The sequence below is a fragment of the Agrilus planipennis genome, unplaced genomic scaffold (genome assembly GCF_000699045.2).
Source record: "Agrilus planipennis isolate EAB-ADULT unplaced genomic scaffold, Apla_2.0 scaffold80, whole genome shotgun sequence".
Taxonomy (NCBI): Eukaryota; Metazoa; Arthropoda; class Insecta; order Coleoptera; family Buprestidae; genus Agrilus; species Agrilus planipennis.
The window spans coordinates 334469-351448 of record NW_020438873.1 but is presented as its reverse complement, the minus strand read 5'-3'; the positions used below and the strand labels follow the sequence as shown (position 1 = coordinate 351448).

At 33.3% G+C, this 16980-nt stretch overlaps 1 protein-coding gene across 4 annotated transcripts in view; it reads left to right on the top strand.

The window, feature by feature from the left end:
* The first annotated feature begins 385 nt into the window (after positions 1-385).
* LOC108734806 (anoctamin-10) overlaps positions 386-16980 on the top strand; it is a 31851-nt gene continuing 15256 nt past the window's right edge. Inside the window, exons 1-5 of one of the 4 annotated variants that reach the window (XM_018466486.1) lie at positions 386-479; positions 6144-6303; positions 9681-9907; positions 10940-11333; positions 15903-16078. In XM_018466486.1, the coding sequence (XP_018321988.1) occupies positions 6153-6303; positions 9681-9907; positions 10940-11333; positions 15903-16078 (948 nt within the window). In that variant the 5' untranslated portion in view covers positions 386-479; positions 6144-6152. Of the gene's footprint in view, positions 480-3801; positions 3962-6143; positions 6304-8676; positions 8931-9015; positions 9164-9680; positions 9908-10939; positions 11334-15902; positions 16079-16980 lie in introns of those variants that run through there. The other 3 variants (XM_018466487.1, XM_018466489.1, XM_018466488.1) reach the window with 3 other exon arrangements.

The window sequence follows — 16980 nt, the reverse complement described above, 5'->3', positions numbered from 1 at the left end:
TTCCTTAATCTCTTAAAGTCTAAATTCTTCGTATTATAACTCAAAATAAATTAAAGTAATAGATAAATACATTAAATAGTTTCTAATCTTCACTTTTCCGTACTCAGTAAATAAATGCAAATTACGTTAGGGTTAAAAAAGTAAAAATTTTCAGTACGTATAAATAAATTAATTACCTTTAAATACAGAAACACTAAGAACGATACACAAAGTAGTTAAATAAGCCAATAGAAAAACAATCCAATTTTGAATGGTCAGAACATCACTCAAACCAAACATTTTACATCATATTACTAGCAATTTACTGATGCAATTTGACAGTTAAGCATTTTTTCTGAATCTAGCGTGTTAATTGAATAAACATACAAATCATTTTCACAAATGTAGTGTTTTTAATTTGACGTACGTTTGCATTTTTAAATGTTTTTCAACATTTGTTTATTTGAAACAAATAGATATTTTATTAAAATGTAAATCAGGTAAGTCATCTTCTTAATATCTACAATTAACATTAAGTTTTCCTCAATTGGTCCATTTTGAATCAAATTCTAGAGACTTAGATAACAGCATAAACATTGCTTTTGCAGATTCACATTGACTTCTTACATGTTGAGTACTTCTCATTAACCGATTAATTTTAATTACCCTTTTGGATTTTTTCATACGCAAATATTTAAAATATGGTTATTGAATAAACAGATTTGATAGAATCGTTTTAACATAAATTGAGTATTATGTCAGTGCAGTATTTAGGTATTATTAATAACATCATTCTAAAGTATTTTTAAGTTTCACAAAAAATAGGTAAAAAAGTATTAATTTTAATAATGTCTAATGAACATATCAATAAGTTTAATGTTAAAAAAAAGCAAAAATTTAAAAACACTACAGTTTAATGTTAGTATAACCAATGATAAAACAGTAGGTTCTTCATCCAGTCCTATATGTAAGGCTTCATTTCCAAAATCACATTCGTGTAATAACTTTATTATTGTAGATTATCTCAGACTTCAGATTTGATGGTAATATTCCTATTTGCAAATTATGAATGCATAATAAAAATAAGAAAACGGGCCAAAAGTTGGTCGGTGGTGCTTTCTTCAGTTCATTTTACTGTATTGTTGAAGACTAAAGTTACTTATGGTACAGCTTTCCATTTATATAATGCGAATGAGTGCTAACTATGAACTTTATAGTATCCTAATACAGAACGTTATGTATTTCAAGGATTATCTTAAGTTACCAAGTAACATCTAATCTAATTATTAATTTAGCGTTTAACATTTCAAACAATAATTGAGCAATGATCTCACCGAATATATACAGGATATAATATTCAAAAGCAGGGTTTGATAATTACATTCAATAAAGCTTTTTTTTACTTTAGAGTAGGACTGTACATGTTAGCTAATAAGTAAATTCCAGAGATATATTTCTTTTTTATAAAACTGCCCAGTTGGTCTACCAAACTAAACATTTTGCATTTGGTATTAGATTTACATGGAACAAAAAGGTCAAAATTATTGAATTATTAAGTTGAATAATTCTAAAAATAAATACTTTTAGCGTATGGGGCATGTGGATAGTAAGTAGCAAAAAATTTCGCACGTGGTACTTTTTTAGAGTCTGCTAACCCAAACTGTTTCTATTATTATTCGTCCAGTTGTTTTCATTCCATTACACAGAAAATATTTCCATTTCAACTGCTTTAATAATATAGTAAAACTTTTTTACATTTTCCGTTTTCAACTTGCTTTCTTACATTGAAACAAGATAGTAGGTGTATTCCATATTGAGTAAGTACAAAAACTCTCACACAAATATAAGTAATGGATATCCTTTTTTTTTTAAACTTGTATGGAAAAGATATAGAACTTAAACAAAAAAGTTAGTATGAGAACAGAAAAAGTTTGTCTGCCTATTCATTACAATATTTGACAGAGGAAAAGCTTCTACTATCACTGAAAGCATCTTGTTAATCAGTTTTGCTTTTGTTAAATGTACAAAACCAAGACAAGACAAGACAAAACTGCAAGACAAATACTGCTTCAATTCGTCAGTATATAAAATGCTTATGTACGTGTGTATATGCGTAAAAATGTAGGGATGAGTTATAAAGATAGAAGAGTGATACATAGATTAGTATGCTTAGATTTACAGATGATATAGCAGTATTAGCATCTAGCAATGAGTAGATAGAGATAGCTTTAAATAAAATAGAAGCTGTATTGACAAAACAATATTGTATGAAAAAAATAAAAGGGAAGAAAAAGTAGGGAAAGAGCGAATATAAAGATAGGAGACGTAAGATTAGTAGCTGATTTTAGGTATCTAGAAAGTCAGATAAGTCAGTACGGAAGGAGTAGTAGGAGGGATATAAAGCAGAGGATAACGCAGGATTGAGTCGCCTTCAATAAAAAGAAGTCACTTTTATGCTCGCGAAAGATTAATTTAGAAATTCGAAAAAGATTGGATTACTGTTCGCAAATAATTAAGGATGTGGGTTGTTCTAGTTTTGGAGAAATACAAATATTAACTCAGGCTAGGAAGGAGTGAAGGTGCGTGTCCAACCAGTCTTAGGCCTGACGACCTTATGATGGTGAAGATGATGATGATGATGATGATGATGATGATGTATACCTAAACTGCTGAAGAAACTTTATTTCAGTTAGGACGAAAATTTCAAAAGTATTCTGATTAATTGTAAGAGAAAAAAAACGGCAGAACAGAATATTATTCTCAGTCCTCTAAAAGTGAAAGTGGCAGCAGTGTTTTGAAACACGTATTGCTTTCTGTAATCCAACTAGTTCAAAATTAATTCTCATTCGTAATACTTAGCTTTAATATTAAACAAAATAGTAGAAAGCATCGCCATTTCTACCACCACAAAAGTATAAATAGTAGATTGCAAAAATTTAGCAAACCCAATGATTTCCAGTACTATTTGCCAAACAGTTTGCAATAACGCCAAGATCAAAAATTACTCTCATATTTAACTTTTACAAACAAACTTATTCAAAAGCAGTCTTTCTTCTTTTATAAAAGCTTGTGGGTATGTAAAAAGTTCTTTGAAGTGCAGGTGTAGTTCGTGTTAATATTTTCTAGTAAAATAAATTCAAAAATTGCATGTTGTAATTCAAAAATAATTTATCGAGCTTTGCCAGATTTATTTTATGTACTCAATATACTTTATCAAACAATTAAGAATTGTATTGCGTTAATTACGTTATGGATAAAATAAGCTTTTAGGTCTGCTGGCTCCATCATACAACGTTCTACAGAACTTCACATGTAGCTTTATTTTACTGCCAACATAAGTAAAGCTCCCCTGTGTTATCCTATTGCAGTGGTTTGCTTAATTAGACCGATTTTTAACATTTACATAAACAGTAGAGGAATAATAATAGTTAGAGAAAAGATTACCGTAAATATATACAGTAATTAATATGTTCATTTAATATGCATGGTAGGTCTACCAATTGCGCCTAAAGAGAGCACCACATACCACATTTGAAGCGTCTTAAAAAGCTCAAATTTATTTTACGAATTTCTAGTTACTTGTGAAGAACAGATTAAATTGTAAAAAACTATAAGTAAAACATAAAAGATAGTGAGAAAAATCTATGAAATTACTCAAAGCACCATGATGGGCAATTGTATCAGATGTAATAAAATTATTTATAGCCTTTTTTATCTTTAATTTATATTATGTAAATTATGTCCATGTATGTTACACTTTGATTCACTTGACTGTTTTACTAAACCTTTGTACGCTTCAATATTATTTATTTGTATCCAACGATAATGAAAAGTTTACTGTATACATTATGTTTGCGTTTATAGGGAAATGTAGACTTTCTCAGTATAGTTCAGTGTGCCAGTTGTGTATCTATTTATGTATGAATGTCTACTCAAGGTAGTTCAAGCTATTTTCAAACAAAAAAAAAACACTTGGTGAAAGGTAAATATAAACTAGACTTTTACCCTTTTACCATAAATATTCATCAACTAACACCCAAAGATGTGCTGTAAAAAGAAACATTTTTTAACAGATTAACAATCCAGATACGACAAGTACATAATATACACTGCTTGTTGTTAACAAATTGAAACTGTAAAATAATAAAACTTATCATAAGAAACCATAATAACTAAGTTATGTAACCAGATACAGAAATAGGTTTTAGTAAATGGCAAAAGTAGTATATTGAACTCACATTTGAGATCATGTGGGTCATATACAACGACGATAATATACCTTCTGTGCGCAGGCTCGCCGTTGGTCGCGAGTTGTGAATCGCGAATCAAGATTTCAAGATTAATTCATTACGTAACCTACATCGGAATTGTTATACAGGTGCAGAAAAATACAACAAACATGGCAAGATCGAAATTCCTTTAACTGATTGGTGCCACTGACTTCAAATTTAAAATTTTTATCTAACTCTTGTTTTTTCTTTTTTACTATCTCTCTCCCATCTCTGCCTGTCTAATAAAAATCTTGCAACTAAATTTTTTACGGTCCAGTTATCGAACGCGGTTGAAATTTTGCATACGTGTGGAGCATTATTCATGACAATACTTCGGCTTCGGTCGTGTTGATGTCCTCAAGGATCATCGGCGACCAAATAAAATGAATTTTCTATCCCTCAGGAACAGTATTTTTTTTTAAATTCGTGATTAATTAGGTTTTGCAGCATATCATGAGGTAAATAAATACTATCTATACTAGAAAAAGTATACGGTTTGAATAAAATAAAAAATAACGAATAATATGGAAACTTTTTAACTGACTTTTGGCAGTGAATATGCCTTGATTTCAACTTCGAAACAAAAAAATATTTAGTTTCAATCTCTATTAATAATGAGCGTAAAACTTTTTAATATGTTTAAATAATAATTAAAACTTTAAAATTGCATTTATTTCAGACAATTATAAATATTATCATTATATTATCAAGTNACGCACCAGCGCACACGTCAATCGTTGCGACGGCTAAAATCAACGATCTAAAGTTTGAATTGATGCCGCACCCTCCTTACTCTCCAGACCTAGCCCCGAGTGACCATTTTCTGTTCCCTAATCTCAAAAAATGGCTTGGCGGTAAGAGATTTGCGGACAATGAAGAAGTAATCGAAGCTGTAAATGGTTATTTTGTAAAATTTCAATAACTTTTTAACGGTTTAGTGAATCGATTTGTAATATTTACAGGAGTTTTAGAATTGAATGAGGAACGTTCTCCCAAATTTTTATTTGTCTCGTAGAATTTTGACATACCTCCCAAACATCCTTAACTATTCAGCAAAAAAGCAATACCAAAAAATTTTCGTCGTTGATGGTGATTCTCAAATGTTTTATCTTTTCGTATTAATCCAGAATAGTTTTTTCATAAAATTCACGATCTGTGTTAGTGTGTCCAAAGGATTGTTTCACTAGAATTTTATTTCGGAGAGTTACTACTAACTTTAATAGGAACTAAACTACAAAAAGTTGATAAAGAAATATGTATCTTTATCGATTTTATCGACTTGTAATTTGACTCCGGTCACCCATGCATCTAACAAAAAGTCAAAAATGTCATTGTAAAATAATGTACAGACACATTGTACCTGTATACTAAATCATACACGAATTATTATTTATTATCATTTGGAAGTAATAATTATATTTTAATTTTGTAAACGCTTGATTTCTTTTTACCTCTCAACAGCATTTCCGTGTACCCCCTGAAGAAAAGTTTAAGTAAATGACCTTCTAAAAAATAAAAAATTTATAAAGAAAACTCGTTTGTCATGTAAACACTAAAAGGATCTATGAGTTCTTTACCTTGTCCTGCCTATCGCTTCATTGGATTCTTAACGATATTTTCCAAAGTACTAATAATAGGAGACATTTAAGATATCTTGAAATATCATATCATTTACATTTTTGTTTTAGAAGAATCTAAATAACAATTTTAAAAATGTGTAGCTCTAAAAGCCAGTACGTTACGGAAATCAAAATGTTGTTAAAACTTAATGAAATATGGTTTTCATTATCATGACTTTTCAGTAAAAGTCATCACCGGGTTTACTATACTTTAGTGATCGAAAAAGTATGGAATAATTTTGAAAGTTCCGCTCATGTGTTACATTTATTTCAGGTAGCCGCGATGTTCCAGGAAGATTATTCCCTCAGCAATAAGGATTCCAGTAGCAGTATTGGCACAGCTTCAAAACCAGGTGGCGGTGACGATGAGAATCTTAATGATCCTTCCATCGACAAGTTATGGGGAATTCACGAGCGGATTAACAAACTTAGAGGTAGGCGTACGTCTAATGGTTTCCTAATATTTTGGCAACTTTGCTTCGTCAAGCATAAGGCTGCGGAAGTATTTTCTCCAAAAAGGACGGTGCAACGAACGAACGCATGAATAATACAAAGAAACCAATGGAAGTGTTACGAACATAGATTATTATCTATATAGTCAAACTTCCCTAACTTAAAACTCCTAAATGCAACTGATTTTGTAGTGTATTAAGTCAAAAACAATCGAATTAGTATTCTATCAATTTTACTGTTTTCCCTCATACTACATTGCATTGCAACAAATGCATTTCCCTGTTGGAGGGTTAGCTTAAATACGAGGGTGGATTGATAAGTTTCCGGCCTAACCAAGAGATGACGCCACTAGGCCTACCTTGAGGTGACATTCTATAGTACCATCCTTGGATAGCTTGTAGCTATAGTTTCAGCCCGATCTCCTTGCTAGTGTAGGTTTGACAGCACGCTGAACAAGACGCCTCTGTGGTTTTCGTAAAAATGGAAAAGCAGGAAAATCGTGCTGTCATCAAATACTTTTATTTGAAGGGGTTAACGCCGAAGGAAATTAAAAAAGAGATGGACTCAACACTGGGGACATCCTCCCCGTCATATTCAACCGTTAAGCAGTGGGTTTCCGAGTTTAAAAAGGGTCGTGTGAGCACCTCTGATGGGCCTCGCTCAGGACGCCCCGTTGAGGTCACAACTCCAGATATGATCGAAAAAATTCATCAAATAGTGCTGGGAGACCGCAGATTGAAAGTGCGTGAGATAGCTGAGACCTGTAAGATGTCATATGAACGTGTGCAACATATTTTGCACCAACATTTGCATATGGAAAAGCTCTGTGCAAGATGGGTGCCGCGTTTGCTAACAGTCGACCAAAAATTGATTCGAAAAAACATTTCTACCGCAAATTTGTCATTGTATAAGCGTAATCCAAGCGAATTTTTGCGTCGATTCGTAACCGTTGACGAAACGTGGGTCCACCACTACACTCCTGAAACCAAAGAACAGTCTAAACAGTGGATTGGACCAGGGGAACCAACTCCAAAGAAGGCAAAAACAATTTTTTCGGCGAACAAGGTTATGGCTACTGTTTTTTGGGATGCAAGAGGTATTATATACATTGATTACCTTGCAAAGGGTAATACTATCACTGGTCAATACTACGCAGACTTATTGCAACGTTTGAGCCACGAGGTGAAAATTAAACGACCTCATCTGGCGAAGAAAAAAATCTTGTTTCATCACGATAACGCACCAGCGCACACGTCAATCGTTGCGACGGCTAAAATCAACGATCTAAAGTTTGAATTGATGCCGCACCCTCCTTACTCTCCAGACCTAGCCCCGAGTGACTATTTTCTGTTCCCTAATCTCAAAAAATGGCTTGGCGGTAAGAGATTTGCGGACAATGAAGAAGTAATCGAAGCTGTAAATGGTTATTTTGAGGAGCTTGACGAATCAGTCTATAGAGATGGCATTAATAGACTGGAACACCGCTATGAGAAATGTATCAGCCTTGGAGGAGATTATGTTGAGAAATAAAAAAAAAAAATTTTTAAAAACCTTGTTTTTCTTGGTCAGGCCGGAAACTTATCAATCCACCCTCGTATTTGTGAACAGTAATCTAATCTAGGTCCACCTTTACTCCTCTTAACTCTGTTTCTACCTCTAATATGTCTCTAAATAGACCTTGCCTGATAAGGTGTCCTACCAACCTATCTCGCCTATTTCTTATTGACTTTTATAGTCCTCTGTTCTCCTATTCTTTCTAATACCTCTTCATTTCTAACCTTCTCTATCCACGGTATCCTCATCATTCGCCGGTAATACCTTTCGATGGCTTCTAGCCTTCTCTTTCCCGCCGCGTCTACCTTCTATGTTTCGCACCTGTACAGCGCCGCGCTCCAAACGTACACCTTTAACAATCATTTTTGAATTTCTAAATTGTTACTTATTAGCCTTAAGTTCATTCATTCATGAAGGAGTCAATTTTAACGAAACAATTGTCAAGTATCATTAAAGGACCCCGCTAGATCCTTACGGAAAATGGCTCTCAATGGCTATCAATCTCTTTGAAACTTTGGGTTCTAGTAGTTGTCGACGTGTACATCAAGTCTCAATACATGGGCACTATGCCGTAAAAGTTCATTTTTTTTGAGATATGTGGTCCCTTATTTGTTTTAATTGCATTTGCAACTAATTAATTTATATAGCAACAAATAAAGGCTATACCAGTCGAGAGTTTCTATACAAATGTAGTAGTATAAAAATAATTCAGTTTCGTATTGGCAATTGCTGTTACTGTTTATTTATATTTCAGAGAATGCTATTTTAATACATACACTATTCATTTTATTATCGGTTAATGTAATACATCTCAGTTTTCGTATGTCGCTTTTACCCGTAATTTGTTCTGTTCAATTTACCCTATTCCCAAAAAATTTAACTATTTTTATACAGTTACTGTTAGGCAACGCTAAAGAAGTACGCAGGTAGTTTTCATTTTGGTAACACGAAATAGAATATCTAAATTGAAATCGAAATGGTGCTGACGGTTATCTAATTAATATTTATGATTATTACTCTACGTAGTGCTCCTTCCCAGGTAGCTATAGATGACGTAAGTTATATATTGAATTATTTTTCTGTTTTCTTAGATCATAACTATTATATTGTTATTACTAATGCCACACATTCTTTAAATGAATACTGAAGCAATTTAAATGGGCTTAAAAACTGTAAAGTTATCATTTTTGTTCAATTTCTTTGGTAATGATTATTTTAGTTTAGTGGCGTTTTTACAAGCATGTTTATTGTATTTGTTTTATCGATGGTGTTATGCCATTTATTTAGGTAAGATCTCTTTCTTAATTTGTTACATCTTCTATAAAACACGAAATTATACAATTGTTAACACAAACAAATGTTATGCATGAATTTCGTTCAAGTTAATAACACTTTTATTAGATGGATTAATAAACGGACAAGTAGCTAAAACTAGAAATTTTCAACATTCGTTTATAACTTGAAAACAAAAGACGACAGCAAGTTTTTGAAAACACCAATTAATCTGTCTCAAAAAAGGGGATCGAGAATTCTCTTGTGTCTCTTGGTAATTCACTCCAAGTACTATGAGGAACAGTAATTTTTCCTGCTTTTATTAATTTTCCAGTGGATTGTATTGAAAATTTTGAAATTTGTGTAAACCGTAATACCATCATCACAATTTCACATATCACTATAAAAATTAAAGGGTCGTTATCTAACCGAACTTAAACTGATCTAACCACGTAACCTCCTATGAGTTTTCTCGCATTCCCTTCACACAGCAAATTTAATTACTAATTATCACTTTTATTTGTGTATTCAGGGCACATGTCTCAACAAAAACTAAACCTTGATAAGACTGATGAATTTGGTGAAGACTTTGAAATAACCGCCACCGATAGCACAACATTTCCACCGACTTACTTAGTTATTAGAGTGCATCCGGCGTCTAAAGAAGAAGCAGTCAAATGGCTGGTCGGAAAAATACGCGGAAAAAAACTACTGGGTGGTGCGGAATTGGTAGTTTTAAGGAAGCCGTACGATGAAGATGTAAGAAATTCTCTCTTTCTTAAAGCTGAAGTTTCATTTTCATCCATATTATTCATTATTATTCACTAATGTGCTTCCAGAAAAACTTTCAGAAGTGTAAAAGTAAGGGGACCTTCTAAAAAACTACAATATTTATATCTAATTAATATCTCGGTTGTCCTATGTTTATTGTAAATTTGCAAGTCGTAAAAGTACATGAGATATCAGTTTGTAAGCTAACATAAGGTGCATTAATGATTCCCCGCTATGATGAGCAAGATTGTACTGGTCGTGTATTTCATACCGCGCAACTAACCCCATACTGACATTAAGAAGACAGAAACTTAGAAACAAAGCCAAAAATAATGTCAAACATCCCAAAGCAACATCATTCACGTTAATAGGATCAATTTCTTAATTCCTCATCCCGAGATAAAAATGTTCAGTCTCTCAGTATCTAAAAGCGAGACTCGAGTCTCCGTCTCCCATCGAGTCTCTCTGGTGTCGCTGCGAGAGATTATCGAGAGACTGTCAAAAAAAACTGTTTGGCGTCTCTGAACGAGAGACTCGAGTCGCTCATAGAGAAATCCCCATTTCGTATCCAGTCTCTAAACGAGAGACTCAAATCTCTCAATAAGTGGTGTCTCGATAGACATGATTAAAATTTTCTAAGTTCAACATATTTCAGAGATCCCAGTTTTTCAACAAGAGACTCAAGTCTCTCAATTTTTCAGTTTTATTCATTCGGTCTCTCTGTGAGAGATTCGAATCTCTGAATTAACAATTTTATCGTTCGAGTCTCTCTCATACAGAGACTGTGAGAGATCCATAAAAACACCTAGGCAATAACTGAAAAACTCTGAGAGACTGGAGAGAGACTGAAAATTTTTGTCTAGGAATTTCATTAGAAATTAAAGCAAATAAAAAGAACTTATTTTTTGACTATGGTTTTTGGCTTCCAATTTTCACCGATTCTTCATCATTTCCACCAAATCTTATCGCTACTGAAATATAGTTTATCATTCAAAATTACATCGAATTAATTGGTTTTAGGGTTTAGAATTTCACGTTTCCGCATCTCCCATCAAATTCTTGGAAATTGCAGAGGAAATGGAATTGGTCAAACGGGATAAACATGGTCAAATGAGAGAATTTACGGTGAATGACTTAGAAAATTTTCTGGTTGACGGCATGAACGTAGACGATTTTCTAACATCTGCAGAAAGGCAAGCAATAATTCGGCATGAACTCGAAAATATAAGAGCACTACCAACCGACATTCACGTCCCCGGCTACCCTTTCTACAGTATGTGCGAAGGACAATCGGTTTTACATAAATGTATTCAATGTGGTATTATATCAAGCATTTATGCCTTGCATGATCAAGAACACTTAAAAAAATTGGGAAGGAGTTGGTATCGATCCGTTTTCCAAAAGCAACCGCTGGGTAAGCGCAAATTAATTAAACGTACAACTTTATATAACACTTAATTACTATAATAAGTAAAAAGTAATTTTCACGTTTTCTTGTTACAATTTTTATTAAAAACAATTTAGCTCTTTTCGTAAAAATGATGTAACAACCACACGGTATACTTGTATAATGTATAACATAACAAGCATACGAAATCTACCCACAATTTAGGGGGCAGATATATTTTTTTTCTTAATTTATTCTGTATTTGCCAAAGCAGGGCCAAACNAACATTGTTATATAAGTCAAAGTCTATTTAGAAATTTTGATTTATTGATTATCTTCATGCACATTTGATCTAAATTAGAGATGGGCCGAGTACTCGTCGGCACTTTTTTAGGATTCGCTCGCGTACTAGATAATAATTTAATGTATAACAAAAACCTACCTGGTGAAAATTGGTAATTAAGATTGAATTGGAATAGGTCGTTTGTCCTAAGTTATATTACTGATTGATTACTATACTAAATTGTTAGTACTATATGAAACATTTTGACATTTAATAGTGGTTATTTCGATATAGTTCTTGTGTTTACTTTTTCTCGTGAACTAGAATGCATTAGTACGACCGACCTGTTACAATTTCTGTCGCTTGTAGGTACATCAGGTTTGATTAACGATAACCTGTCATCATTAGTATGATTTAGTCACTTTGCAGACTTTTAGTGTTTGTAGATTAGGATTATGTTCTCGTTTCAACTGTTTCAACTCAACCCTCTTATTGAAAATCCGCCAACCAAGAATTAAAATTTCATTGGTTTAGTGTTTTTAAATAAATTTTTAAATGGGAATATTAATTTAATCCCCACTGGAAGATACCTAACAAAGTAAAGCTTGAAAGGAAAGAAAATGCAAATTAATGATGTGTTGAACAAGGATTTGCTTATAATGAATGATAAGTGGATAACACACTCGACTAATCCTCGATACAGTTTTCCTTCTCTAATGTAGTAAGAGCTTTAAGAGACAATTTCTTTTATTGAATTCCAATTTTGGATACACCTATTCACTTATTAAGTAGGTACTTATGTGAATAGGTATAATGTATGTGTTATATCCTGATTTTATTATGTTAGAGATAACATAAATTTAGATTGCCGAACTAATCCTGGTAAATATCGTACAGATAGCCACGGGCAGATTGGTCGATACGTTGCAAGATGTAGATGTTACTAATCACTTTTAAATGCAACTATCGTCTTGGAGAGTGTTCTATCATTCAGTTGTAATTCAACTTATTTAAGTTAATAATATCAACTTCTGAATTAAACAACAAAATTAAAGATAATACGTTTATTACTCACAAGTAGAAACACATCTGAGGGATGAATGTCCCTGTACCAATATTTATACCTTATGCTTTTGATAAAGCCTAGTCACTATCAGTGAACTATGGCTGTTTACATAAATACTGTGGGAAAGTCTATCTAGACAAAAGTTAATATTGTTGAAATACTTATCTACCAAATAATATACGAAATACTTATATCTAACATATGCATATATTGCTAATTATGTAAAATTTCCAATGCATTAAAATACATAATAAATGTTGCAACTAGCCCTTAAAATTCTACGTCGTTTTATCGATTTAATCGCGCAAAAGCCCATCGACACGTGAGCTTATTTGTTACGTTACAAAGTAGTTATAGACCCCCGCATTTGCACTCAGGGTGTAACGAAACGTGTAATTCATAACGATTGAATGCTCGACTAAATTGCGTCCATTACTTCTTTCGCCGTATAAATGCGAATTTTAATCAAAATGCAAGTTGCGCTATTTTCACAAGCAAAAAACTGTAATCAGAGAAACTTTAAATAGAGCAAAACTTTTAATAACACAAGTAGATAAGCAATAGCAGTTGTGCTAACCTTTCACGCCTATTTGACGTCAAGGTCATCAGTAGGGTTGCCACCTTTTCAGGCTTTACATAAAGTATTTCTCGACTAAAAGGTTAAAAAAAAAGTACTAGGCATAAAAATAAAGTATTTTATTTTTTGTTTTTAAAAACATATTTTTTGTTACACCTAGCAGCCAGTAACAAATTGCTGTCGCTCTTAAATATATATATTAATAGCCTCTAAACATAGCAAACAAAGATTTAAGTAAACTAAAAAAGTCCATTTTTAATTAGTTTTAATGAAACTTTATTCCTGTCGTCCCGACACTTTGTGTTCATAACAAAGAATACTCTTTCTGTAAATGCTGAAGTGGCCGGAACGGACAACAAAAGTGACACTACTTTGAACAGATTTGGGAAATCAGGATGTTCCGTAAATATAGCTTGCCATTTTTCTGTGCAATATTATCGATGTAAAAATATTCGAATAATCGCTTACAAAATTACGATGTTTACTTAAGGCCTTAAATAAAGTATTTTTGCGTACTTTATATGTCTTGTAAAATATAACGTACGCACAGTCGAAATAGAGTACAATACTTTATAATAAAGTACGGGTGGCAACNAAAGTATTTTATTTTTTGTTTTTAAAAACATATTTTTTGTTACACCTAGCAGCCAGTAACAAATTGCTGTCGCTCTTAAATACATTAATATCCTCTAAACATGGCAAACAAAGATTTAAGTAAACTAAAAGTTCATTTTTAATTAGTTTTAATGAAGCTTTGTTCCTGTCGTCCGGCCACTTTGCGTTCATAATATAGAATACTCTTTCTGTAAATGCTGAAGTGGCCGGAACGGACAGCAAAAGTGACACTACTTTGATTAGATTTGGGAAATCATGTTGATCCGTTTAAATATGGTTTGCCATTTTTCTGTGCAGTATTATTGATGTAAAAATACTCTGAATTTCGAATAATCGATTACAAAATTACGATGTTTACTTAAGACCTTAAATAAAGTATTTTTACGTACTTTATGTGTCTTGTAAAGTATAACGTACGCACAGTCGAAATAGAGTACAATACTTTATAATAAAGTACGGGTGGCAACCCTAGTCATCATCCATATTTGACAGCTGTCATCGTCAGCCAGGGCTTCGACCCGCCCCTACTGGGGGTGCTCCAGCCCCCTAAAGTCCCTTCATCTGTTACTTTCCTAATCATAAGGTGCTCCTTATGCCAAAAATGGGTGACGATCGTGACATCAGAGTAGGCGTTAAAAGGGTAAAACAGCACAGAAAGGAAAATGAACCTTCATGAGAAAATACATGGGATTTTGGTCCAGAACTGTCATTGCTACTAACACAAATATTAATTAATAGTTTGCGTATTCCAAAAAATAAAGTCAGTAAATGCAGGTAGATAACTATAAACTATTGTCAGTTGTTTTATAGGGTGCCCAGAAAGGATAGGGGGTGTTTGTAAATTCACTAAAGAAAACTACAAATCAGAAAAAAAAATCTTAATCGGTAACGTTCAGTTTTTGAACAAACTGAATTTTATAGGCTGTAAGACGTCAATCTTGCTTCAAGATCTTCTAGAACGACATTTTTTTAATGTGAAGTTCTTGACTGTGTTTTCAAACTGATTGAGACGGATTTTCACGCTCACACTCTCATTTCTTCAATCCTTTGTTGGGTTCGAACAGAACTCGGGCGACCTAGATTGTAAGTTTTTGCAGTCGAACCGATATTTTTAAAAATTCGAATCGTCGAGGTATCGTCCTTCAGTGCATTCCGTACATTGAGTTTTGCCTGAAATAATCGTTAAGGTGTGATCATCGAATCACCATTGCCATAATAAGTGCATTCGCAAAAAGCACGATGGTCTTCCGGGTACTAAAACAAAAAAAAACTTTTGGGTGTTTCATTCCCACCAGCCAGTAATGCAGTCCCTCCGGACTACGCCGGAAGGTAGGTCGGAAGGCCCTCTTCAGCCTGCTTTCAGGAATCGTGGGAATGGGTGGGTGGTCGTTCGGTTGAGAAAGATGGGACGGACGAAATGAAGACAGAAGAGAATAAAAGATTATCTGTGGAATATTACTGCCTCAGCATTTGCCTAAGTGATCCAAGGAAACCACAGAAAAACTTGGACCAAGGCAGACGGACCCGGAATCGAACCGGCGTCCTCTCGAATCGTAGTGAAACAACCTACTATGTCTACCGCACCCCTTCGAACAGCGCCGTTACAAGGACAGCGCAGATACAAAAGATACCCCCTACTCTTTCTGAGCACCTTGTATTTGCCGAAACCTAGCCTATAACAAGAATCATAAATTATTTATCAATAATAAAATCAAACAGGTAAAAAACGAATCACCTGAGCGAAGATTATAGACCAAATCCAATTCTGTAGCTAGCATCAAAATATCAACAGATGGCTATATACTGCCCATACTTTGAAATTAATTTAAGACTGAGTGTTTGATTTCTCTTTTAAAAAACAGTTCTGCAATAAAAGCTGACAGACAAATGTAATTATTAATGCTTTCAGTTAACTAGTAGGTACCTAAAGAGATAGTTATTTAACATCTCAGTAAACAATTTTAATTTTTTATTTTATTAAACCCAGAATAAGAGGAGAGTTACTGTAATAATAAAAGCTGGATGAGGCATTTACGCGGAATCGTTTTATTCCAGATGAGATAAAGATCTACTTCGGAGAATCTATTGCGCTTTATTTCACCTTTTTGGGTTTTTATACAACGGCATTACTCTTTCCGACGTTTCTTGGATTTGTGCAGTTGCTGGTCTCGATAGAGACACTTCCCGTTTTCTGCATCTTTAACGTCATTTGGGTAACCGTATTTCTGGAGGTGAGTTATTTAAACAATTCTCTGTGAACAGTTGCAAGTCGTAAATCTTAAAAAGTAAAAGAGAGCCGACTCCTTTCAAACTATCTTCGACTTCCTCGACATGGATAACGAGACACTAACTGGTTTGTTTTACGTAGATTATTCAGATATCGGTCGATATCTTCCGACTCACAACAGCAAAACGTGAATGAAAGCCTTATGCTAATTATGTTCCAAATTATCTCTTATATGTTAATTTTCGAAACCGTACTTGCCCAGAGATTTATCTGACAAATAAAGAAATAAATAAGGTGGCTGAAGTAAGTATATAGAACAAACTAGACCAATATAATTAGAGGCTTATGGGAACTACATTAAAAATAACAGTTGGGACATTAAAACAAATCACACAGTCATCAACTACTCAATGGCATTTTCGAAATACTTCGAAAAGTTCCGTGTATTGTTTTATATTAAATTAACCACCTCGGTAGTATTTTTAAATCGCTTTTTTTTCACTTTTTTGAGTGAAATGCAGGTTGTATTATAGTTATTATACTTTTTGATAAATTGTAATAATTCGTTTTCTACCATACCTCTACTGAAAGTAAGATACATTCCCTGATTTCATACCGTTTCTTCCCGCATAAAGTATCGTATTTACTCCCTATTAGGAAAGGATTCTACCTACTTCCGCTATTTTTGATAATAATAGGAAAAAATACTACTTTCGAGGCAGGACTAAGATATGTTAAACAATTATATACTTACATAGCCCTTCCCAAGAGTTTTCCACCCTCGTCTATCCCCGGGAAGGAATACCGCACTTTGTTTTTTTATCTATTTTTAATGTTAACATTTTTTTTAATTCTTTTTATTATTCTATGTATTTATATAACATATTTTGATACCTTATGCTTTTG